The sequence below is a fragment of the Zonotrichia albicollis genome, chromosome 2 (genome assembly GCF_047830755.1).
Source record: "Zonotrichia albicollis isolate bZonAlb1 chromosome 2, bZonAlb1.hap1, whole genome shotgun sequence".
Classification (NCBI taxonomy): Eukaryota; Metazoa; Chordata; class Aves; order Passeriformes; family Passerellidae; genus Zonotrichia; species Zonotrichia albicollis.
The window spans coordinates 79533822-79559491 of record NC_133820.1 but is presented as its reverse complement, the minus strand read 5'-3'; the positions used below and the strand labels follow the sequence as shown (position 1 = coordinate 79559491).

The following is a 25670-nucleotide window of genomic DNA, read 5'->3' as shown; positions in this document are numbered from 1 at the left end:
ACATGGAAAGCAACTCAATTTCTTTCATTTAGGTTGGGCTGTCTGATGCTTTATGTGTCCTGCTCTTTTGTAACTGGCACAGCTGAGGTTTGAGGTGACCATGACTTCACATGCAATCCAGCAGGAGGGTCCTGCTCCTTGCAGTCTGGGTGTGGTCTGCCTTTTTTATGTGTCCTTGTGTTTGTTCTGCCTCCAGGATCTTGGGAAGATATTTCTGTTCTTTCCCATCTGTTTCCCAGTGGTGCTCTTGGACTCTGTGCGTTGCCCTTCTCTGGGATGAAGGCAGGATGCAGTGGAGAGAAACTACTAAATTTAGGGCTGTGGGGAGGACATAGATGGTCCAAGAAAAGTGAAAGTGTGTGTTTAATGAGTAAATGGTGGCAAAAGAAAGCCCTTTGTTGCTCAGTGTTGATTTAGGTGTTTTGAAAACTACTTGCTGCTGAGTATACTTAGCATGCTGCATGGATTTTTCTTATTGCAGCACTGGTTGTCTTGTCCATTGCTATCATCTCAGTCATGAGTTGTGAAATGACGTTTTTTATTCTGCAGGCAACTCTGAGACTTGCTGCAAGGCAGAAACTGGTTTTCACTGCTTACCAAAGAAGTTTATGTACCTAGTGTGATGTCTGGTGTTTTAAGTGATTCTGGTGCAATGGATTCATTTTTGTTGTTAGAACAATCCTCTGTTGTTGTGCCAGAAGTGTTCTGGCTTCTCCTTCAAGGTTTTGGGTTTTATTTTATGTGCTGCTCTTGAATATGTGTCTTTGTAAGTTGCAGATTCATGCTGGATGCAGTGAATTGTTACGGCTGAAGCCCGTGAGTTTGGCTCTGTGCATAGTACTTCCAGAGGAGATTCTTGAAGACCTGCTGTTTCTTTGGTTACCCTGAGCCACCAGAAAGCATTCATGTCTCAACCAGGGTTGAGTTTCTCTGAGTAAGCAAAATGCAGCATCTTGAGCTCTGGGTATGTTTTGTGTAGTAAAACAGTTGCTCAAGGTGTATTGTAGATAGATGTGAGCAGATGAGAGGGTGAGAGATGTATTTTTCTATTGTGATATGTATTTTTCTTTTGATGAAGCTTCAGAGTCTTTGTTTTTCAGCAGGAATGTTTGGACACAAAATGCTCCTTAAACATATCGTGTAAAAGCACATTACCTGGCTGTTTGGAAACAGAAGTCTTACAGAACTTCTAACAGACAGGAGAATGAATTTTTGTGTTGCTTTGATCTGCCTTCAGTGTGCAAGAGCCTGCAACAAAAATACTGTTGCAGGCATTTTGTTTTAAAGTTTTAAATCTTCACAGTTATGAAAGTGGAATTCATAAACTTGTTATTTCTGTTTAAGACTTTTTCCTCCTTTCTTTTTCAGGTAACGATATTATGTTATTGCTGCTTAGCTTATGATCTTGCATTTTCCAAAGATCCTATCAACAAAATTACGTTCAGTATATTTTGTGCTCCTCACCATTTATTTTGTGTCTGCAGGCTGCAGTGAGCAGTCATGCCTTAAATTGATGTAAATATCTGTCAAATAAGAAAAATAGTAGAAAAAAGATCAAGGAAGCAGCATTCTGTTACAATATGCTGCTCTGTTCCTGGATTTGATTTCTATCTTCATTAATATTTGAACTTTACTATGAGATGCATAATAATGTTTTTAGAGAGGGTGGTGAGATACACACTGTAAGTGATACACTGATGAGTTGGAAGTCATTTAGTAAGTGCCTTATTTTTACACATGCAAAATGAATGTAATGCTGTTTACTCAGGACACTTTTAGGTCTACCATTGGGAAAAATACATACAAAAGCTGAGTAATACAATGGTTATAAGATGTGTGCTTCAGATGGCAGGGTCCAGAGAGATTTCTGTAGATGCTTGCTGTGTACATTACTTCAGTTGCCTCTGCATGCTGATACGTTCTTTTGGAAGATACAAGGAAAAGCGTAACTTCTTTGTCAGACTGAGAATAACTTCTGTGAGTCTTGTAGCCCTGAAAAGTGTATTGAAGGAGGTTGTTTGCATGAGGTATTACCCACTTGGTTTCCTTGGAAACATGAAACATGATTTACAAATATTGACTTCAGAAAGCTGCAGCTTAGAGGAAATCCTAAACTGTTGGTTTAGGCTTTTAAATTAATATCTCTTTAGAGTTCTGGCCATGTTGAAAGTTGCTGCATGTGCAAGGAATGACATTTATAATAATTCTGTATTTCTTGGTGTAATAGCCAATTCTGAATGCTGGAGGACTGGGGAAAAAAAATTATCTGAGTTTCAATGGAAAAGAGATTCTGAAAAGGGATACTGGGAGCCCTGGCTCCAGTTTCACCTGTGTTGAACAGGTCAACTCCAGACAAAATGAAAAAATGGTCTCTCTTAAAAGTCAGATAATGCCTTACCACTGATAGAGTGCAACGTGGAATACTTTCTTCATGGTGAAGTTTAGATGCTGTAAATTGTCATTCATGTCTTGTAAATGTTTTAAAACTCTGGAGGGAGTTGAATGCTCCTTGTTATGTTCATGCAAGAGATCGTGTGATAAGCTTAAGTAAATTTACTGGATAACTTTTATTGTATAAGAATTTTCATATACACTTGCTTTTAAAAACTTCTGGTTATAATTTGGTCTTGCTGGCCTCATTGAATTTTTTTAAATGGAAGGCTGCTTTATCCCTGGAGGACAGTGTTGGGTTATCTTGAAATTGGTGTTAGATTTATGGTGGGGGGATGGAAAGGGGCACCAGTATGAGAGAAGCATACAGCAGTGTTGCCTTCATGTTGTGAGTGCTGACTGCTGGGTGAAGATTGCCTCTGTGCACCCTTTAGTGAGGAGCAGGTCTCGGTGCAGTCAATCTGAGGTCCTGGTGGCCATGGTTTAATTTCTTCTTCTGATGTCAGTACTGGCTTATGTGGTTCCAGTTACCACCCATCTCCTATGGTACGTGTCCCTCTGTTACTCAGACAGCTTCTGCTGTCAGCAGACTGGAGTGGGTCAAGAAATTGCCCAAACTTCTTCTTTTTCACTGAGTTATTCTTAACATGTGTTTTTTTCCCAGTTCATCTCCCAAAACAGCTATGGCTGTGCAGGAGCAATCAGGTGGTTGGAGGCAGGAAGGAACCTCAAGCCATTCCCAAAGATAAGAGCGGGAAAGCCTTGTATTCCCTGCTCTCTTAATCTGGAGAAGAACACCTCCAGAGCAGAGATGAGGTGAGATCTTGGGTTTTCCTGCAGAAAAGCCATGTGTTTTTCTGCTGGTTTTAGTGCTAGTAGTTTTGTGGCCATGAGGAGGTGGCAAGGCAGAGTTTTTAAGAAGATATGATATATTGGGATGAAAAGATAAGGTAATTTGAAGGAATATGAACATGCAAATCTGTGCCTCTGTTTTAGACTGGGGTAAGATTTTGTGTCTCAAGCCATTGGATTATTTTCCCCCAAGATGTCTTCCACGTTTTGTACAAAACATCCTTACTCCCTATGAAATGTGTTTTGGTTGGAGATTATAAAGGTGTTTTTGGTGGCTGGCCTTATGTAGCTATATTAATTAAGGCAAGGATGAGCCTAGGTCTGCCTTCGTCTGGGGTTGCAGGAGGATTTTATCCTGGAAATGGGAGGAGGGAGGAAGGCAGGTGGCTGCGCAGGTGCTGGTAAGGATCAAGTCCTCAGTGTGCAGAGGCATTGATGGTGTGGGCAAGCAAGGACTGCTGAAACCTGTAGGTCAGGGTCTTAGATAAGATGGCTGTGTCTGTGAGCTGTGTGTCTTGTGAGACCAAGGACTGAGAGCAGATAGGACACCACAGACACCTCCCTGCATGGGCCAAGCAGTGCTGCTCTTCTCATCAGCCAGTTGAACTAAGCAGAAGTGCTTTGCCCAGTGGTTCTGTAAATAGTGTCTGACATCCTGAAGGTGATCTGTTTGTCTCTCTGGATGCTAAGGAAGGATTCATCTGCGTTGTTTTTCAGGCTGGTTGTAGCTGGTGAGGGCAGCTTGCTTTTGACTTACCCCATGCAATGACTATGGATTACAGTGGAAGAGGCTATGAGGAGGCAGGAAGATTAATGAACAGGAGGAGGGAATTAGGGACCTGTGGAAATGAACGTTCATATGCAGAAAAAACACAAAAAAGTGGAAAATGGCAATGTTGCAAAATCCCAGAAAACAATGGAGACTTGTTGGTAACTTGTGTGCTGAAGCTTTAAGCTGAAGGGGAGGTCAGTAAACTGCAAAAAACTCTTCTTGGTGTTTGTAGAGGGAAGACTGAGAAAGGGCACTGCTTGAGTTTTAGGGTGGGGTGGTTTTTTTAAATTTGGTTATTTTTAAAGTCCACAGATAACCAAAGCAGAAGATAGGGTTGTATATGGCTGAAGTCAGAACAGGTATACAGAATTGTTCATTGAGGATCATAACCGTGCCTCAAAAATTGAGTGTGAAGGCTTAAGGATAGCAAACATAGGAAGATAATGATATCAAAGTAACTCTAGTTCTTGGTGTAGCCAAATAAACTACATGGATTACTGCAAAGTCAGTCAAGATGGGAACAAGGGTTTACAGCATAAGAATCCTGCTAAAATTAGGATTGTTTTCATGTGAAGCCGTTGTGACAATACAAAATGAATTTCATATTGCAGGATTGATTGTAAGATAAATGCCTCCAGAGGAGTCTGGAGAGAAGACACTAAGTTAAACTTAGAAGGATGAAGGAATAACTGCAGTGAAGATGTACAGAGAATTCTTAGAATACAGAAGTAGACGATAAAAATGTATGAGATGGCAGTGTGATATTGCTTCCATTATTCTGGGTTTTTTCATTTAATAATATGATGAGTGTCTTCTGACTATCACTCATTTTAAGTGATTAAATCATAGGCATCGAAGGTATGCAGCCTCTAAGGGAGAAACTGGGGAAAAAAAATCACCCTTAGACCTGCTGTTTTTTACTGATTTTTCTAGGGTGTCACACTAAATTGGTAGTTGCAAAAACTCACTCCTGTAGAATCATCAAGGGAACTTCATATATTTACTGTTTTTTTTTTCTGGCAGAATATTGATATTATTTTTAGTTTTAGAATCCTTGTTGTTTTTAGCATGTATAGGTAGATTTAGAAACAGTTCTGTGATTTTTTTTTTAAGCTGTTGCTTGTATAATACTGGAGGCACAGAGCACCTCTTGTCTTTGTGGTGGCTCTAAAGCAGCTCCAGCCCAGCATCAGTGTCAGTCAGTCCTCAGATACATCAGCTCTTACTCGAGGTTGTATTGACTTTTGTGAATAAGGTGATGAAAGAAGTGAGAGATGACATTAGGCACAGGTAAAGAGAAATATCAGTTCAAGTGGAACGTAAGTGTCTCTTTCTTGCTTACCTTCAGCCTGTGACGTGTGTGAATCTCTGTCCGCCAGTTATCTTACCAGGCATGAGAGCTACAAGGTGTTAAAGCTTTCTGGACAGAGCACTTGTGTTATCTGTAACCCAATTACAAAAGAAAGGAGAGCTATTTCTGCTAGAGGAAGATGGAGACTTCTGTTTTCAGCTCCATAATAAGATGCTTTCATGATAAAGCTGAAATTGCCATTTGAAGTGCTCAAGGCCAGGTTGGATGGGGCTTTGAGCAACTTGGTTTAGTCAAGTGTCCCTGCCCATGGCAGGGGGTTTGGAACCTGGGAAGTTGATCTTCAAAGACCCTTCCAATCTGAGCCATTCTGTGATTCTACATGAGAGGAGCTAGTGTGGAGGTAAGTTGGAGACGCCAAGTCCTTCAAATCAGAAAGGGCTATTTCATGTCTTCCGTTCTGTGTCTGTCACCAAGCTGTCATTGCTGAGTGTGAGGTTTGAGCCAGTGGCAGATGGCTTCCTCTGAGAAGAGGAAAGGATGAGGAAGAGAAGTTGTGGTAGAATTGGCAAAGCCCAAAGAGTCATTCTCACTGACTGGAAGGAACTAATTAATCTGGACTTGTGTTTCAGATTTACTTGATCTGATCTCAGATCTGTATGACTTGAAAATACATTCACCAAACAGCAATATACTGGACTGGGCACAAGTAAATAGTAAAGTTACTGGGAGAGTGAAAATTATTAGGTTTAAGGGAGAATGATTCAATTGTCAAATGGCAAGTTAAAACAGCCCGTTTTTCATGTACTCTTAAAAAAGCCAGCCCCAAATCTGAGATACTGCCAGACACCCTCTTTAGTTAGCAAACTGCAGAATCATGTCTGTGGAAAATGGGAAATGTGTTTACTTTTTGAAATGAAACATTATATGTGTTGTGAAATACTGTAGAATGTACAAATGAGCATGTTCAGAAAATCACATTGCAACACGGGGCAGTTCATACACTGTGGTGTTCATACCTTACTTAGTCATGGTGGTGGTCTCAAACTAAAGAATGTTGAGATTTCGTACACAGGACTTAAGAATGTACTCTTAATTGGAGCATTATGAGTATTTTTCTATGTGTGGGGTGAGATAGAGGTGGGAATGGAGAGGAGGGAGGAGGAGCATCTGCTTCTTACTGAGATAAAGGTGTTTTGTTTTTCTGAAATTAGTAATTGAATTAAAGCAGGGAAGAGTTGGGGATCAAGGTGGGTAATTGGGAGGGGAACTGCTGGAGGACAAAAGTGACTTTTGGTAAGGGGGCAGTGGGAGGTAGGTGGACTGCAACATGTTGTATCTTCCAGGGGAATCTGAGAACTGGTTGGGTTCTGACTTGCCAACAGGCTGTTCAGGAGAATAACAGATGATAACAGAGCAAGGACAGCAAGACTCAGATTCACTCCCCAGGTAGCATGGAATGAGGGAATAAGGTTTTGCTGCTCAGAAGTGATAAACTACTGGAAGTGCTGTGCTGGAATTGCTAGGGTGCCACCTGCATTGGTGAACAGGAAATACTGAAAATGTGCATTGGTGGGCTTTGTAATTCCCAGCTGAAGAGCCTGTGCTTCTGCAGGGGTACATCCAGGTTGTTTGGCTGTAAGAGCAGTTCTTTGCCCAGAGTTGTGCACCTGCACAGCATCTGGCTCTTTTCTGACTGTGTCACTTCCCACTCATTAGCAGAAGCTTCATCCTTGCAGGGCACTGGAGAGCACACCTCTCTGAACCAGAGGTTCATCTCAGCTGGAGCTGAGATGCTCTACAAATATACAGAAACTGTGGTGTAGGGGAAAAAAAAGTGTGTTAACACTGGATTTACTGAAAGTTTAAAGAGTGAAGTTTTCACTGTTTACACAGTAGATAGAAGAGTATCTATTCAGGGAAATAAACCACTTCATGTCAAAATCTAAAATGGCCACTGAGGGATTTTTTTTTAAACAACTGTACTTTTGAAAAGTCAAGGTTTTTTTTAATTTGCAAGCAACAGAGACATTGCACAGTGGAGTTTCACTTTCAGTTCTGTCACTAGCAGCTTTTTGCTTGGGTTGTTACTTTGGTGTGTCCTGAATGTCACTATAGCTAAACTGAAGTATTCATATAGTTTCATTGTAACATTTGGATTTCCAATAGCGAAAAATGCTGTCATTTGTAGATACTCTGGGGCCTTCTTTGCTTCTTTTCCTAGATACTTAAGCTAACTTTCCTTCTTGCAGATTTTTGTATTTTATAATTTTGTTTGGGCTTCGAGTTAAAAAAAAGGTTAATTTTTTTCCTTTTTAATACTTGACAATTTGAGCTGCTGTTTGCTTCCTTTTCATAATAAAAGCACAGCAGACAAATAGAGCCCTCCATTCACATGCAGGTGATAGCAAAGGAATTAAATGCAGACTGCTGCATTGTCTACTTTCATTTCCCTGTCTAAGAAAATAGCTAACTTCATTAGGAAAATACAGGAACTCAGCATTGTTCATCTTGTTCAAGCATAATACATAGAAGAAACTATTAATTCAAGCTTGCACTTATATTCTTCATAGCACTTAAAAGCCCCTCCAGTCTTGTTGCCAGCTGTTCCCTCTTAATTAATCTCTGTGTGTATAATTTCCTTTTCCCTTTTTTGTTTCTTGGTGGTGTTGTTACACTGTCCTTTACTTTTTGGGCTTTGAAATCTAACCAGGTAAATGGGCAACAGCCTTCTTCAAACTCACTTCTCAGTGACTAACTTCTCTGGCTGATGCAGTAGTGTACAGAGGAAGATGAAGACTGGGGATTGTGGAGTGTAGGAAAGGGCTTTCCCTTTCAATCCCTTGTACAGGTTGTCTGTGTGAATCTGGAGATGGTATCAATGTTCATTTTTCTCTTGTTTAAATATTGCTGATAATACTTGAGGGAGGTGAGTGTTGTTGTAAAGGTGCTAAAACTGGGGGTTGTATTAGACTGGATTGGGACAGACTGGAGGTGTAGAGTTTCAGCACCTGAAGGAGTTTCATTTAGAGGTGCAGAGTTTCATTTACTGAAGGAGTAAAAGTAGCCTGAAAATTTACCCATGGGGTAAACAGTAGGTATCTGTAGAGGGTACTGAAAGAAATGCATCTGGTTTTGAAACAGAACAGATTCTGGTGTTAGTCTTCATATTGAGAGTTTGAAAAATGGGAGGGTTGTATGTATTTATAAATAAGCATAGAATGCTAATGAGAAGCATTCTGGTTAATGAGAAGCCATAGATGGCTCTCCTTAAAAGTTCTTGCATAAATAAGTAACTGGAGACAATTATTACGCTTCCACATTTGGGAGGTACTGAGAGGCAACCAAAGAAATTATTACTTTTGCATCCTTTGCCTTTGTGTTCACAGGCATAAAACTTGGTTTAATATCAACACAAAGGAGATATTAACTACCCTTTTCTCAAGAAGTGTTGCCATCATTTTCATCAGTAGAGATTGTGAATGGTATGAGTTGTTCTTCATTGTGTCACTTTAAAGGTTTACATATTTTATCAGGATAACGGTTTGAGACAGATGAAAATGTGATTCAGGTTTTAACTCATGCAAATTGTAGCATAGCAGTGACAAGGAGATGAAATCTTGGAGAGGCTGGATTTGGATAGTATGGGATTTCTGTCAATGCTTCTATTAGAATGAAGGGAGGAAGAATGATTTTGACCTTTCTCTTCAGGTACCAACTGCATGAACACATAACCCTATCTGTGGTTAGTGCATCAGAATTCTGTTAAACTGAAATCAGAAAAGGAAAGTTTTAAAACTAATTTTTCTGTCTTCATATTGAATTATATCAGAGCTACAGTGCATCCAAATGGATTATTCTTTTTCAGTAAGTCTTTCAGAAAGTGTATGAATACTACAATCAACCTGTTTGCCAAGATCTTTCGTACAGGATTTTTTGTAATTAAATCAGTACTCAAAGCACACTTCAATTTTGCTAACAGTAGTGCCTGATCAGAAGGCCATGAAGAATAACAGAGTACATGGGTGGTCCCTTCGAAGAGAAGCTGATCTCCTCATTTGGGTCTGTCCAAAGACTCAGCGACTGTAAATTGTGTAATTTGCTTTGAGAGCACAAAAGCTATTCAATTATGTTAATCAGCAGTTCTGCATCATCACAGAGTTGAGCTGGGCTTTTCTTGTTCTGTTGGAGAATTTTATCTATAGATGTGTTGTAAATGTTCCATTTTCAAATAATTTATTTGTATGATTTGTACAAGACAGGTCATAGGTTAGGATCCACTTATTAAAAGCTTTCCACAAAGGAATTTTTAAGAGTCTTTAGAGTAAGACACTGGGGAGTAGATGGATACAAGCAGACACACAGGAGAGCCATAAGGTGATACTTGTCACAGAAAAAGAAGCCACAAACAAATCAAGACAAATGGAAGAATAGCCCAGGTCTTAGCACATCAGCATTATGCTGAAAGTTAGAATGTGGACAAACCCTTCTTGTGACTACAAAATGCACTATGTACTGTTTGTAGATATATATATATGTATATGTGTGTGTTCTGTAGATACTGCACTTACATATGTAGGTAAAGATGGTCTTTTCTGTGTGTTTCAGCCATTCTTCATTTGATTGTTGCTGTGTTGTACATGAGCTGCTTTACTCTTTTCTGAGTGTTTGTCATTTCAGTACAACTAGTTCTTGCGCAGCAAAGGAGCTTGTTCGTGGCAGTGATGGTTCACTGCTCTCACAGGCTCTTTGCTCTTCTTGACCTGCTCCTGTTCTTCCTCTCTACTTAGAAGGCAGCTCCTTGCATCAGATTTATCTGAGATGCCACAAAATTACTTTTCCCTTAGCTTTTAAAACCATTTGCAACCCTTTATGGTTGGGGTTGGTTGGTAGGATGGTTAACCCCACCCCGCAATCGCGTCTTGTCCTTGTTGTTGCCATTTCATTGTTGTTCCTCCTATTTTACCTAAATGGTTGACATTCAGGCCATTTCAGAGTAAAGGATACATGCATTCTCTTCTGTCATATTTGCTCAGAATTTTTATTTATCAAGGAGACAACTTTGTCCCTTACTGTGTGTTGAGTATCTTCTGTGTCTTTACTATGCCTTCTTTTAAAGATTTTAAGTCCTCCTGGATACAGACATAATCTGAAATTGGGCTTCATGATGGGTGCTCAAAACTGTTCCCCCCCTCCAGCAACCTGTTAACCTACACCCATCTGTAAAAGTAGTGAAAGACGGACTTAAGGCTGCCAGAGTCTGGTGAGGGCAGACAGGATGCACAGAGTTAAGGGCTTTGCTGCCACTGGAAGTGGAGTGCACCTCTGCCTGTGGCAGCTGCTTTGCTCTTGGCAGACCTTTCATTTTGGTGCTCTAGTCTGCTCTGTGCATGGGGAAGTTGCTTGCAGGCAGGACTGGTCCTGCTGGGTTTGCAGCCCTGTGCACAGGAAAAGAGGGTTTTGGGTGGATAACAGGGTTACTGCTGTATGATCTGTGAGAGTAAGAAAGGTGAAACGTGATGCTGCGTGGTCAGCAACTTGGATGAAAAAAATAAAGTGGGGGGCAAAAGACAATGCTAATGGTTTAATGTCAGCTGGGAGGTTTTTGCAGGAGTCTGGGAAATTTATGACTGTTGTTGATAATATCATGCAAATCCTTATGCTTTACAAAGCTTTAGTCAGCTATCAAGTGACACTAGCTACTGCCATGGTGCTTAACTCTCATGTCATAACATGTATAGCTGAACAAGAAATGTAAAAATGAGGTTGCTTCATGTCATTTCAGGCTGAAAATGCCATCAGAGGAGTAGTGGTTATAATTATTTTTTTTTTCTGGTGCATTACTGCGGGTAGAGAGAGATCTTCAGGCAAGAGTGACTGGTTCCTCAGCTGAGGCATTTTCTGTGATGTGCTGGAATGGTTTGGTCGCTGTGGTTCTGTGGTGTTGGTGCTTTGTGTGGGGGAGCTTCCGGCATCCTGTGGGATGGTCTTTGCACAGCCAGGCTTCAAAGCTCACTCCCTCAACTCTGATTCTCACAGCAGCTGGGACACTGACATGGAATCCTGCTGTGCTGGAAGTGGACAAGAAAGTTGGCTGTGGACTGTTTTTAGAGAAAACTTTACGGACAAAGAATTTCCTCAAGGAGCCCAGAGTAGAGTTTGGTACTTCCATGCATCTTTGTGGGAGGGAGTGGTTGGAGAGAGGAGGCAGCATGGGGCATACCAGGGCCAGCATGTATTTTTCAAGGATCACTTAAATTTTTACCAGTGGTAACTCTCTTTTTCAAATACATGACTTAAAAATGGGGCAGATAAATTCCTAATATTTCTTGTATGGTTTCAGAAGTAAAAAAGATTTTAGAGTAGGTGAGGCTCTGCTGCATGTCTGATTCTCATCTCCATTTTTCTTTGCTATTCAGTTATCTTACACATGTGTGTAACTTCAGTTGAAGTTACAAACTCAGATAAGTTCAAGGTCAGACTTTTCCAGACCATGACCTCCACTGTCTGGAGCTTGAGCAGGCCAGATAGATTCTTACTTGGCTATTATATCTGCTCAGCAGTAACAAATGTAGCAAGGTACTAAAGAGTTTTTAATGCTCACTTTGAACAAGTTGATAAAGCATGATGGAAATAAGCCAGAGATGAATAGAATGCAGTTTGTTAATAGTACTGCAGCAATTCACGGTAGTTTGAGTGTTGCCCATCAGCCTAGTTCCTCCCTTTACATTCCTCATTATAGCGTCCACCATCATCACACTTCATTGTCCTTATTGTCCTTAAGTTTTTGACAGCATTCTGTTTGATCAGTCATAGCCCAATCCCCCAGTTACTCCTCTGCAGACTGCAGGAAGGTGTGCTGCTGGTGGTGAGTGTCCCTCACTGTGCTCTGTGCTGTTAACATTGGAAGAGATGTTAAGTGCTGTGCACCAGCAAAGTCTCTAACCTCTTATGTGTTTACTTAATTTTGACTTGAAGAATGAACCTTAGGTGTAAGTAATAAATATGCTTCCAATAGTGGTTCTTGACCTGTGTCTTCATACCTCTCTTTGTCCCCCAAGAAATTAAAATTCTATGTGTTTTGTATGTTTTCTCTAGGTTATTTTCTTTCAAGTGCCCAGTAATTCTGTCACCTTGCAGATTGAGAGTGTGAAAGTTGAGGAGGCTGATTCAGAAAATATTGAGTAACAAAACCCGAAGAGGGTGCAATAGTTTTGGTGTTTGAGATATCCCCACAACAAGGCCTGAGTAAAAGGTAAAGTTTCTTGGAAACTTGATTTACATAACGTGCCAGGGTATGGTTATCAGATCAGTCAGGCACTGAGGTGAACATGCATGTGTAAATTTTCTCATTAGTCATTCTTTCCTTTCCTTTTACTCTGAATTCCTGTCCTTCTGTTCCATGATTTAGTGGAGCTATTAAAAAATCAAAACAAATTACTTGCTTTTTTCTTCTTTTTTTCCTCTGAATTTCTTCCCCACTTCTGATCTACCTCTTTGCAATCGGGTTTATTCCCTCACTCTCTTCACTCACCAGTAAGTATATTCAGTCTTGGCTGGGGAAGAGGCATGAAATGGTCATCTTCCTCTCTTCCCTCTGAGAAGTTTATTTGGCAAGTTAATGAATTTCCTTTATTCCCAAGAGCAGCTCATAAAGGGGAGACTTCTTCTCCCAAGGGCAGTGAATGTGAGGTGATTGCCAGAGCATTGTTCTTCTAAATAGCTTATTTTTCTCTGTGGCTGGACCCTCCCCCCCCCCCCAGTTATTTTTAGACTACTGATTAAGTGATAAGTTGTGTTGAAGCTTCCTTGCAGTACCCAGTAGGTTAATGCCGATTTGCCTGTGAGTTTGGTGTTCTGGGTGGAGTATCAGCAAACTTGTTAATTGAAGCTCAGATGAAAAATGTAACTCAAGTTTTCCCAGGAGATTTCAGGGATCCTTTAGCCCATCTATTCCACTATGCAATATCGTCAGTATTCAACTGGGCTGTTTGAGGTGGCAAGGAGAAGATGGATCACCATGGTGAAGTGGCTGGATCAGTACTCACAGTTCACATGTAAGCAGAGGTGTCCAAGAGCGGGGCTGCTCTGGCACAGAGCTTTGAGATGGCTGGAATGCACAGCTGTAAGAGGAGGTGAGCCAACAGCCTCTCCCGAGGCTGAAGTTTCTGGACTTCGTCACACACAGCACCATGGCCTGTGCTTGAAAATGGGACCCCCTGAGATCCATCTTCACCTCCCCCCACCTCCTTCAAGGCTGATGTACATGTTTTGTGTTCCTCAGAGCACGGGGTGAGTTTGGAATGTGGGCTTGGCCATTCTGGCCTGCCTGCCTTGCTGCCTGTCTGAGGAACTTCCTTCCCTCTCCTGTGCTCTCACTCAGTGCAGCTGGTTTGTGTCCTGGCTGCTGCTCTGCCTCTCTTCCCTGCTGTGAAAGGCTTGTGAACCTTGCTGTTGACATCTCTCCTTTGCTAGGAGGTTGTTGCATCTCCAGCACAGTCTCTGTATCCTGGGAAGAAGTGTTGCTTTCTTTCCCTGGTCACTAGCTCAAGCGGTCACTGGCCCAGTTGCAGTGTCGTGCAGGGATTGAATAATTTGTGCCGGTGAGCCTTTTCAGAGGCCTATGGGCCTGACAGGTGTGAAATGACTCCTTAGTGGACATTCCCCAGCAACTTTTTTTAGTACTGTTTTCTAGGTTTTGTAGAAAGTTTTCACTTTGGGCTTGCAGTGGTTCTGTGCTATGGGGCTGGAGACAGCTGAGCAGTTCTGTTGTGTTCTGGACTCTGGTCGTCCTGACTCTGAGGAGCTCTCACCTGCAATAACCCGCCAAGTAATTGCTGTTGAAAATTCTACTGATGCTCTTGGGCTGTCAGCTGGGATTTGTTTCTTTTGAAGTACAAAACTCTCAGAAGTATTTACAGCAATGATACAATCTGTGTTCACAGAAGACAGCTAACGTTTGTGCAGAAGATTGCACTCACAAGCTAGCCCTGAAGCATTAGGGTAAACAATGGTTGTTTTAATAAAGTAGAAATGTCTCCTTAGGAGTGTTTTCTTGCAAAGGGTCCTTTTTAGTAGGGAGGAAGTGAATGCCTGTGCAGCCAGGAGACAGGTGACCAGGGCACTCTGCCTTGCTGCCATCATGATGACTTTCTGGTGTGAATGTCACAGCTGCTCTTAAAACTAGTGCCTTGTCCAGTTCCTTCCTATTTAATGGTTTCTCAGAGCCAACTTTTCTATTCAAACTACCCATATTTAAGTTTATTTCTGGACATAAATCATGAGTTGAAATTTCAAAAAGCTTCTCTGTGATCTTGACTATGAATGAGAATAGGCTCCAAGACCTAGCAGCTTTAGCAATGTTTCTGAAACATCTGAAGTGGAGAGATGAATGGGAAAATGACCTGGGTGGTAGTGAAGTAGTTAGCATAGATTTTTCATATCTACTCAGTTCAAGCATTTTTGCCTTACAAAACCTCCTGTAATATTGATACCCTTGACTGCTGCCAGTGCATCATGACCACCCACACCTGGGCTCAGGTTAATATCTTACATGGGTGACTCACATCTTTGGTAATCTGATTCTTAAAAGATGTGGAGTGGTTATGGGTCAGAAAAAAATCAAACTCTGTTGACCATGCCACCTCTCCTGTAAACACAATTCGAGGTTACTCCTCTGCATCTTGAGGTGCACAAGGGAGATGCTGAAGTCTCCTGACACACAGCTCTGCAAGCTTAAGTGGTTGGGGTAGATGCAACTGTGGCAGCATTACTCTTCAGGCTCTGCCTGGAGGCAGGGCTGTGTAGCTGTGATGCATTACAGGCACTTGCACTCTGCATTAGTTTGTGCATTGAAATGTAAAGCATTGACTGTAAAATATCGCCCACTCACTTACAATCTTATTGGGGCAAAGCTTACCACAAATGCCCTTATGGTGAACTTGCTCATGTGCGTTCAAGAAAGTGTACTGAATTTAGATTATCTTCTGGATTATCTTGTACTGTTTAGCAGGCTGAACATCTATCTCCTACTGCTCCTGGTTCCATTGGAGGTATTTTGGGCACTTTCAGTCTTGCATGCTTTTCTTAACTGTCCTGTTTTTGTGTCTCCCTGTAGCTTTTTACATCTCTTTCTAGTCAGTTTCTCCAGAGTACCCTAAAGTTATGGAAGAATAGCAGAAGTGTGACATTTGGGCTTGCCTGTCAGTTTTGGGGATTGTCCCCAGGTTTTTTGGACAGGAACGCTTTTGCTCTGAAGTGGTGCAAAGAATTAGTGGGAACATTTCTGTAGCTCATGGCTTTGCTATAAACTTCTTCGTGTTTGAGAGGTTATCTGTGCAGTCATAACTTTTAGGTTGTCTTAGTTTTCAAACAGAAAATTAATTTTTGCAGAACCAGATTACACTGGTGAAGTTTTCTTACTTGCTAGGAGTAGGTGGATGTGTGAATTTTTCATATTATGTGTTCAGTAGAGAAACATTTTCTTTTTTTTCCCATGTAGTCAAAATGAAAGTGAACATTTAGACTTGGGGAACGGGAAATAATAAACTATCCTTTTCTACCCGAAGCAGGACTGCTGCCTCTGCCAACTGGTCTCTCTCAGAGAGCCAGTGAAGTTGTCAAGCCCATCTGTTTTCATCCACTGACACAGTGTACCAAGGCAGCTGGAGGTGCAGACACGCAACAAGCTAGGGAGGTAGAGTGGGGTTTATTTTTCCTTCTTTTGCTCCCTGAGCACCAAAATTTTTTTCTTGCTCACTGACAGCATCACTGTTTCAACCCTGTCAAGATTTTGGTAGATGGAGTGATCTGAAGGGGATGGAAATTTCTCAGCTAGAAGTGTTGAAGGGGCACCTCACATATGTCATTGTGTTGTGCTGGTTTTGTTCTGTTCTCCCTCTATTTTAATATGGTTCTGCCCTTGTTCTCCCTCCCATCGCAGTAACTGTCAGTTTCCCTGGTTGCTATGGTTACCAATGTATCTTCCCTCAAACTCCACCCCGGTACTCTGCCAGTCACTCCTTGCCACCACCTTTTTCTCTGGAAACTTCTGTCTAGGGCTTGGAGTGATTGGTTCTGAGGCCAGGGCCCCTCCCTTCATTTGTTATTATTGGAGTTCCTCTTGTGTCAATCCCCTGTCCCTCACTCCCCACTGGATTCCTCTTCGTTCCTAAGTTGGTTCCACCCCTGCCTCCCACCCCCTTTATAATCTTGTGCTACTCCTTCCCTTGCTCTCTTCGGTTCCTGGCACCCCCTGGACTTAATAAACTGGATTTGCCACAAGCTGAAGAGCGCTCTCCTTTTTCCTGCGGGTGGAAGCTTCTAAGGTGGCCATGTCTCTCCACAAGGCAGCATTGCAACTTTTATGTAGGGTGCTGACCTTAGCCGCTGTGCCTGACAGTGAGTTGGGATAGTTCCCCCATTGGCTGAAAGCGGTGCTAGCTGTGCTAGCCAGGACGTCACCAGCAGTCGCCGTTTCAGTTCTGGCGCCCAACGTGGGGCCTGAGAGCAGCTTCTGGCATCGCCTCACCTGAGTGCTTTGCCTGAGGGCATCTGCAGACCCTATGGATGGGACTCACGAGAGTCCCACTGGCCAAAGAACTACCCCCAGTGGGAGCAGACCCAATTCTAGTGGGTGGTGCTCCTGGGAGACCAGGAACGGCAGCTCCTCATGCCCAGGAGTTGTTCCCTTCGCAGGACCCTTCGCTCTGGATTTTTTTCGGCCCCCATCAGATCTATAAGTGTTTTCTCTTTTCTGCCCTGTCTTTTTAGTCCTCTTTTATTCCTTTGCACTGCAGGCGGTGTTAGAGGCTTTTTCGCTTTTTGTTGTGCGGCTTTACCCTTTTGACAGGGGCTGGTGTGGGGCTCTTCCTTGTTTTCTTTGTAATTTTTTGGAGTGGGGCGGGAGGCAGTTTGGGTTGCACCACTTAAGATCTTTAGTCATGGGTGCCAGACTTACTGCAACCCCAAGGAGGGCTTACACCCAAGTTGCAGGTATGCTAGCTGGGATGCCATCCTCAGCCTTCTGTTGGACCCTCCTCCCACTCTACACTTCATGCTGGAAGTCTGCACCTGAAAGGTCTCATTGTCATTGAAAGACCCTGAACGGAGGGCCAAGCCACTGCCTCGCCACGTTGCTGCTGCTGACTCTGCTACCATGGACATCGCACCAGCAGAGCAGCACACCCCCCCAATGAACCAGTTGCCACATCCTGATGCTCTGGGACTGGCCCAGAGAGGGACCTCTCCATGCCACTTGTGTGGGAAACTGGGGCACTGGATTCCTGACTGCCCCTTGAGGAGGGAGTTTTATGAGTTTAAGAAACAGCAGGGAATTCGAGGGAATCCCCCACCACAAAAAAACTAGGAGCTGAGCGCAGTCCCCCCCTGCGCAAAGACATAAATAAGGCAGGTCTAATATCATCATGTGGGGAGGGGAAAAAGGGAGAACCGCCTGCCACCTCCACCAAATGTGACCTTTTTTCACTGGACTTGTCTTGTTTGCTATGCCTTCGACCAATGCCCATTTTAACAACTTCTTCCAAATCTGAACCTTTTAGACTGCAGCTGATGGAGCCTTTCCATCTGAGGAACTCCGATTTCCATCTTGTGACTGTGTGCCCGGAGTGCCCAGGTAACTGGGGACGGATCCGTGGGTATGTAGTTGTCGGAGACACAAAGTTCACACCGTCAGAGGTGAACATTGTCCCGGTCTCTTGACATCAGACCCAGGGCAATTCTCGATGGGGCTGTACTGTGTCTGCCCTCCCCTCTTCCTGCCCAAGGGTCAGATCATCGCTCAGGCCATCCCAGTGCCTGAGCTAACCTGGGTTCCAGGACTGCCCTCCACGCCAACTTCAGATGAACATCGCACGGTGGCCTGGGCTCAGGTCTTTGGGCGGGAGAAACCAAAAATCATTTGTCAGCTCATGAAGGGAGGAGATCAGATACCCCTTAAGGGTCTTTTGGACACAGGGGCAGATGTGACAATCATTCCCTCTCAGGAATGGCCGTCACATTGGGAATTGCAGGATGTGGCTGGTCACGTCTGTGGTGTTGGGGATTTACAATTGGCAAGACAATCAAGGAGCACCGTACAAATTAAGGGGTCGGATGGGCAATTGGCATCTGTATGCCCATTCATGTTAGACTATATGGAACCCTTATGGGGGAGGGACCTTCTTGCCCAGTGAGGAGCCTGAATTGATTTACCAGTGGCTCTGTAAGTTTTTTGGGCAGCGATCACTGAAGAGCACCCTACCTGGAAGCTGAATTGGAAGTCAGATAAACAAGTACGGGTAGTGCAGTGGCTGCTCAATAAACAAAAATTAAAGGCACTCAATGAGCTTGTCAAGGAGCAGCTACGTAAGGGCAACCTGGTGGAGACCCTGTCAGAGTGGAACTCCCCAGTGTTTGTCATTAAGAAACCGAACAAGGATAAGTGGTGGCTCCTTTATGACTTCCACCAAATTCATAATATTATTGAAGATATGGGTCCCCTCCAACCAGGGATGCCGTCCCTGACCATGCTCCCTCAAGATTGGAATGTTGCAGTCATTGACATCAAGGACTGTTTCTTCCAAACTCCCCTTCACCCGGACGATGCCCCACGTTTTGCCTTCGTGGTGCCTGCCATCAACCGTGAAGGCCCAAGCAAGCACTACCATTGGTGTGTTCTTCCACAGGGAATGAAGAACAGCCCTGTTATCTGCCACTGGTACGTCACTTCCTTGCTGTCCCCCATATGTGCAGCTGCCGAGTATGCAATAATATATCACTATATGGATGACATCCTCATTTGTGCTCCGACAGATGACATACTTACCCACGCGCTTGACCTGACAGTGTGTTGGTTGCTGCAGGGTTCGAGCTTCAGCAGGACAAGATTCAACTAATGCCACCGTGGAAGTATCTGGGTTTGGAGATAAATAAGTGGACCATTGTGCCGCAAAAATTGGCTATTCATACATACATCAAGACCATGGCAGATGTCCATCACCTGTGTGGGTCTTTAAACTGGGTGAGGCCCTGGCTGGAGATTCTGACCGACGACTTAGCCCCCCTTTTCAATCTGTTTAAAGGGGGAGAGGAGCTCAGTTCTCCTAGGGCTCTTACCCCAGAGACTCAGGCAGCACTGGAGAAAATCCAGCAGTCCATTTCGGCCAGGCAGGCCCACAGATACCAACTGGGCCTGCCATTCAAATTTGTTATCTTGGGAAAGTTGCCGCATCTCCACGGGGTGATTTTTCAATGGAATGATTCCGTCAAGGGCAAGGACCGAGGCTCGGGGGATCCCCTCTTGATCATAGAGTGGGTTTTCCTCAGCCACCACAGGTCCAAAAGGATGACACAGCCATCAGAGCTGGTGGCAGAACTGATCAGAAAAGCGAGATTGAAGATCAGGGAATTGGCAGGGTGTGACTTGGACTGCATGCACATTCCCATCAAATTAGAGTCAGGCCAATTCAAGAAGAAAACTTTTGATGAACTGCTTGAAATAAATGAGATGTTACAGTTCGCTCTGGATAGTTACACCGGCCAAATTGCTGTTGATCGGCCGGTCCGCAAATTGTTTCATCAGGAATTCTTTTTGTCTTTAAAAAGGGTCTGGAGTCGAACCCCTTTGAAGGCACTGACAGTATTTACCGATGTGTCTGGAGCATCCCACAAGTCAGTGATGACTTGGAAGGATCCTCAAACTCAGCAGTGGGAGGCCGATGTTGCCAAAGTGGAGGGTTCTCCAGAAGTAGCTGAGTTGGACGCTGTCATCAGGGCCTTCGAGAGGTTCTCTGAACCATTCAATTAAGTAACAGATTCAGCGTATGTCACCAGTGTGGTGTCCAGAGCAGAAGAAGCAGTTCTTCAAGAGGTATCCAGCATCCCTCTATTTAACTTGCTCTCATAATTAGTCATATTAGTCTCCTGCTGAGAGCAGCCCTTCTTCGTGATGCATGTCAGGTCACACACTGACCTGCCAGGGTTCATTGTAGAGGGCAATCGGAGAGCCGATGCCTAGCTACTCTGGTTCAAATGCCCCCCCCTCCCGGATCTGTTTGGTCAAGGTAAGGTCAGGCACCAGCAGTTCCAACAGAACGCCCCTGGCCTGGTTCGGCAGTTCCAGCTCACGCGTGTACAGGCCAAGGCGATCGTGGCTACATATCCACAATGCCAATCCCATCAGCTCCCATCCTGCAGCTCTGGAGCTAACCCCAGAGGTCTCTCTAGCTGCGAGGTGTGGCAAATGGATGTTACACACATCCCTTCTTTTGGTTGATTGAGCTACGTACATGTGTCAGTGGATGCTTTCTCTGGTGCCGTCCATGCCTCTGCCCACACAGGGGAGAGGGCAGTCGACGCCGAAAGACATCTCGTGCAGGCGTTCGCTGTCCTGGGCATCCCCAAGGTCATCAAAACCGATAACGGCCCAGCATACAAGTCCAGGGAACTGTGAAGTTTCCTGCAGCAATGGGGAATAGAGCATAAGACGGGCATCCCCTATTCCCTGACAGGCCAAGCCGTGGTGGAGAGGACCTACCGGAGCCTTAAGTGGGTTTTAGAACAACAACGTGTGGCTGTGAAGGGGGAGTCCCCCCATGTCCGTCTCGCGAAAGCTTTATTTACCATCAATTTTGTAAACTGGTTTTTTGAGAATTTATACCCGCCAATCGTGCAACACTTCGCTAGGCATAACCAACTGCAGCTGAAAGCTAGGCCTCCGGTCCTGGTTAAGGACCCGGAGACCTGGAAGACAGAAGGGCCTTTCGATTTGGTTACCTGGGAGAGGGGATACGCTTCCCTCGGGTCTTAGATGGGTACCATCCAGGTGGGTTAGGCCCTTCCTACCGAAGAAGGCACTGAAGATCAGGGACGTAGCTCAGGTTGAGGAGGCTTGTTGGCGGAGGAGGAGGAAGCCCTTTTCCCTGGACTTTGATCTTCTCTAAGCTTCCCCTTTGGGCAGAACCAGAATTTTAAGTTCCCTTTCTCATGTTGTTTTTTTTGACATTTCAGCGACCCCAACCAAATGGCTCCTTCCCCAACTATGGTCATCCTGCTGTGTCTCAGCCTCACATGCATTTGTTTCAGTGTCAAGCTGCTGTTACTGACCAGCTTGCTGGGGATGGCTGAAACAGTGACTGTTAGGGGCTGCAGGCAGAATCCTTAATTTAAACAGCAGAATTGTAATTTTTTTTTGATGAAGTAAAGGTCAGACATGCTAAGGCTTCTATTAGCTGACTCAATCCTGGAAGAGATAAGAAAAGTAGTACTACCCGAAGTAGGACACACATAATTTATAATTTCTCATTGTATAGGAAAACACATTTAATGCCCTGCTGTGCAATAAATGTATCTGCTACAGGATCACCAAAGAGTGATAAGATGCTCTGCTTGTTCTTTTAATTCACCTTTTTTTCACCTAGTTAAAAAGAAGTTGCTTTTGTTCTTTATTGTCCACTTAATCTAAGAGCTTTATTTCCTGTGCTTGCATCTGCAGGGTTAGAAGAGTGAATGACGAGTAGGAGCCTGCCTTGAGGATTACATATTTGCCACTACAGCATATTTAAAGGTGTACCATGAAGTTCATATTTTGGGCAATTAGTGAGAACTGATATTTCTGAAACACAAAAGTGCGATTAACTGAAGGCAGCCTGAAGGAGTGTGCTGGCGGCCTCTCGGCCGGCTTAGGGAAGGGGCAGGCTGTTCTGGAGGTAGGCACAGAAGGGCTATCTCACTGCAGTGTAGTTAATGGAACTAGACAGAGTTGTGGCATGACTGCGTTCGGGGGTCACGGCGGTGAGGGATGCCATGATTCAACCTGATGTAGCAGGGGAGCCTTGGCAGGGAGCCGCTGTGTTTGTAAGGAGCCCAGTAACCACAACTGCCAGTGGCCTTGAAAGACTCCGCTGTGGCTTTCGCTATGAATAGCAGCCGTGACTGCTGAAAGCTCGGGGGAAAAAAAAGTAGATACCAGCAGGAGACACCGTGTGAAGGAGACATGAGTTCTGTCTCCCAATAACAATAAAAATTTGTGGTTCTGCACCTGTCATGGTTGTCGTAAGACAGAAAAAGATTGAAGATCAAATAATTCCACAACACCAATTGCGCTGATGTGTGGGAGGAGTGGGGAAACAGGAGAGCCACCATAGTTCTGGTTTGTTTCAGCAGACGTGGAAAAGATGAACTCCTTACAGTTTGCTGCTCACTATTGGTTTAAAAGACCCCTCCTGTCAGTGGATTTGTTCTGTTGCAGAAATAAGATGGCTTTGTTTTTATTTTAAAATGCTTTCTGAAAATGATAGGCTCATTAGCCCAACTGTAGATATGTCTTAATCATTAGATCATAATCTACATCTTGCTTGCAGCTTGACTTGGAATTTAGATAAAAACTTTTAAATTCTTAAGTTTTAAGTTCTGCGGTAGTTTTTATTTTGTACAAGGGATGTGCTCTTCTGTCTTAAGGGAAGGGAAATCTGTGTAAGTTACATACCTCAGTTAAGGCTGACTGTATCCCAATGTGTTTTGCAGTGTGGGTAGATTATATTTATGCATAAAGCATCAGATGTGAACTTCCTAGTCTGTGGCTGTGATAACAAATGAAGCATAAGAGCCAGGATTTTTGGCTGATGTGTTGCGAAACAAAGTGTCAGTCAGTTTTGCCTTCTCAATGTCATTTATGTGAAAATGGTTTCAATTGCCCAAGATAAATTGAGAATTTTTGGCCAAGCTTTTGCACTGCAAATCTGTTTCTCTGCCATGAAGGAGGCATGGATTTTGCTTTTAACCTGCTATATTATTCCACATAAGAGGTGGTATAAATCAACTTTCAAAAGAAGTTTTGTTTTCTTTGTTGGCTTTTCATTCTGCAGCCTATTAATCTCTTTACTCTTTCAAGTCTTGGGTATCTTTCTCTGGTGTGTTACTGTGAATGCTTAAAAGGATGCTGAGTCTTTGTGGTACCAGGTTTAGTCCTGACTTTTGTTTCTTCTGCGTCAGTATCAACTTCTGTGAGATTTCTCCTATTTTGTAGCTTTGAGCCAAGCTTGCCTTGATCCTTGTAGGACTGGGTACCTGGTTGCCAAAACTCAGTGCCTTGTGCTGCTTCTGCTGTGCCTGGAGCATCTCTGCTGGCTTTGCTTGCCCTCCCAGGGAGTCAGGACAAGGGCAGCCTGCCCGTGCCACCCTTAGCTAACCTGCCACAAGGTTATTTGTGATAAATTGCATAAGCACAGTGCATGAAATCAGTGCAGAAGGGAATGGGTGGGGGGTGTTCAGAGAAAGTTGCTGCATATTTATAGTTTTGTTCTTCGTTGGTGCTTCTTGGCATTCTGCATCAGAGAGGAATTTGACAAAACGTGGTTAATTTTGAACTTCGGTGGCGTTACCTGCTTCAGGAGTCAGGAAAAAGAAAACTTGAGCTTGGTTTGGTCACCGCTGGGTTTGAATTACTGGTATGGCATGTGAGTTGGGCATATGAGATGCGCCCTCCAGCTGGGAAGGGAGGAACAGAGAGGTGGAATCTGGCTGGTCTACACCTCATTTTGTAACTGAATAACTAGATCAAGAGTCTTTTTACAGGGTACCTTGCTCTTGCCCAGCATTCACAAGTAACATGCAGTTATGGGTGGTCTAGATTCCTGATAACTTGGTTAAACGTAGAGGTATTGTCATAGAATGTCTTGCAGAAGTGTTGATGCCAGTCCCCCATCTTGCGATGTCTTTGTAAAAAATGTGAAATTTCCTTATACAGGTTGTTTATGTGGCTTTTTGTTTGATTTACCATGTAGTAAATCTCTGGGGAGCAGCACGTGAAAGAACCCCTTTCTCTTCCTCTCTGGTACCTCTGCTCTTGTGATGAGAAGAATTACTCAAACCAGAGTCCTTACCACATTGAGACTGTTATTAACAAGACATTCTCCGTGGGAGCTTTGGACTTTGGACTTGACAAATTTGCCCAGATCACTGTTTACAATTGTAGAGCACAGTGCAAGCCACACATGCCTGAATGTCTTCTGAAGAGCAAGGATCATTATAATTTGTGTGCTAAGAAATTAATTTTGCGGCTGGCCTGGGTTTTGCCTTTGGATTTCAGTGAACAGTTCCTGGCTGCTTTCTTGTGTTTGTGTATTTAGCAGACTCGTGAAGTGCCTAAAACTCTGTAGAGGAGGTTTTTTTTTTGCTTGTTTTTTCCCTTTTGCTCCCCTGTGATACAGATCTGAAGCTGCTGGGTTGGAAAGCCTCAGTGTTGCAGAGCAGTGTAAATACACAGGAAGCTGTGATGCTGTTAAATCTATTACAACAAATTAGTCTTGTAATGTCTGCATGGAAGAGCTGAAGTTCAGAGTGCTGCTTTACATTGACTCGCAAACTTTCTGAAAGCCACAAGAGTCTTAGATTTTTTGATTATTTGCTTCCAGCCTTAAAGACTAGCTTTAAAAGGAATAGCAAACATAAAATCTAACCACTTTAGGACATCTCCAGTTGGATACATAAGCTCTGAGAAGACCAGCCTCCTCTGAAAATTCTGGCTGACAATGCAGGTTTTGTTTCTTTTTTTTAATGTTCTTGGGGTTTGGATTTTTGTCTGCATACTCCAGAGTTGGCAAGGTTGTGACCATAGGATTTGCAGCAGCCTGAAAGGGCCCTGTGAGGGAGTCAGGGATGCATTGGAGATTGGACACCCTTGCTCTTCCATTCCATGTCTGTCCCCAGCACCAGGGTTTTGGTGGAGCACTTCATCTGGTGAAAGAAACCTGGGTTTAATTTCTTGTTGCTGTGGTGCAAGTCAAGGGATGTGTAACTGAATGCAAAGACCTGAGGGTGTTTGGGTCAGGGCAGATGAGAAACCAGCAGCCCAGGAGACTGATCTGTCTGAGAGGTGGGGGAGTGCAAGTGCGTGTGGGGAATGGTGGTGGGGAGGGACAGGCACAACACATGGTGTGGGGTCTTGCAGCCTGTCACATTTCTAGACGTGGTCTTCCAGCGGGAAGGAAGGGGTTTACAGTCCCTGTGTGCTGCTGGCCTGGCTGGAGCAGGTGATTGCTGCCTGTGAGAGCATGACCCAGTGGTCTTTAGTACCAGATAAGAGGGGTTTTTTGCTCCTAAGTGGAATTTGTCAGGTTCTATGATAAACTTCTGGCTTGGCTGCTCCCACCTACCTGTTCAGAGCTTTCCATTTATGTATTTAGCTTCAAAAGACATCAAAGAATTATTTGGGTTGAGCCTCAGAGATCTAAAACTTATAATGGGCTGGTAGGACAAGATTTGATTTTTGGAATTTCAGAGTGACTTCCCTTACTTTCCCTGAAGTCTAAGGGCAGAAATGTGCTATATCTTAAAAGCCTGTGCATG

General features: G+C 43.7%; 1 protein-coding gene across 7 annotated transcripts in view; it reads left to right on the top strand.

Annotated features, from left to right (window-relative positions):
• The window catches only part of KLF12 (KLF transcription factor 12), a 242419-nt gene that overhangs the window by 13203 nt on the left and 203546 nt on the right, over window positions 1-25670 (top strand). For 3 of the 7 annotated variants that reach the window (XM_074535526.1, XM_074535524.1, XM_074535525.1), the window contains exon 2: window positions 17885-18020. The exons of 2 other annotated variants lie outside the window; for them this stretch is intronic. In XM_074535526.1, coding sequence (XP_074391627.1) covers window positions 17895-18020 — 126 coding nt within the window. In that variant the 5' untranslated portion in view covers window positions 17885-17894. Of the gene's footprint in view, window positions 1-17882; window positions 18021-25670 lie in introns of those variants that run through there. 2 more of the 7 variants (XM_014267396.3, XM_074535529.1) reach the window with 2 other exon arrangements.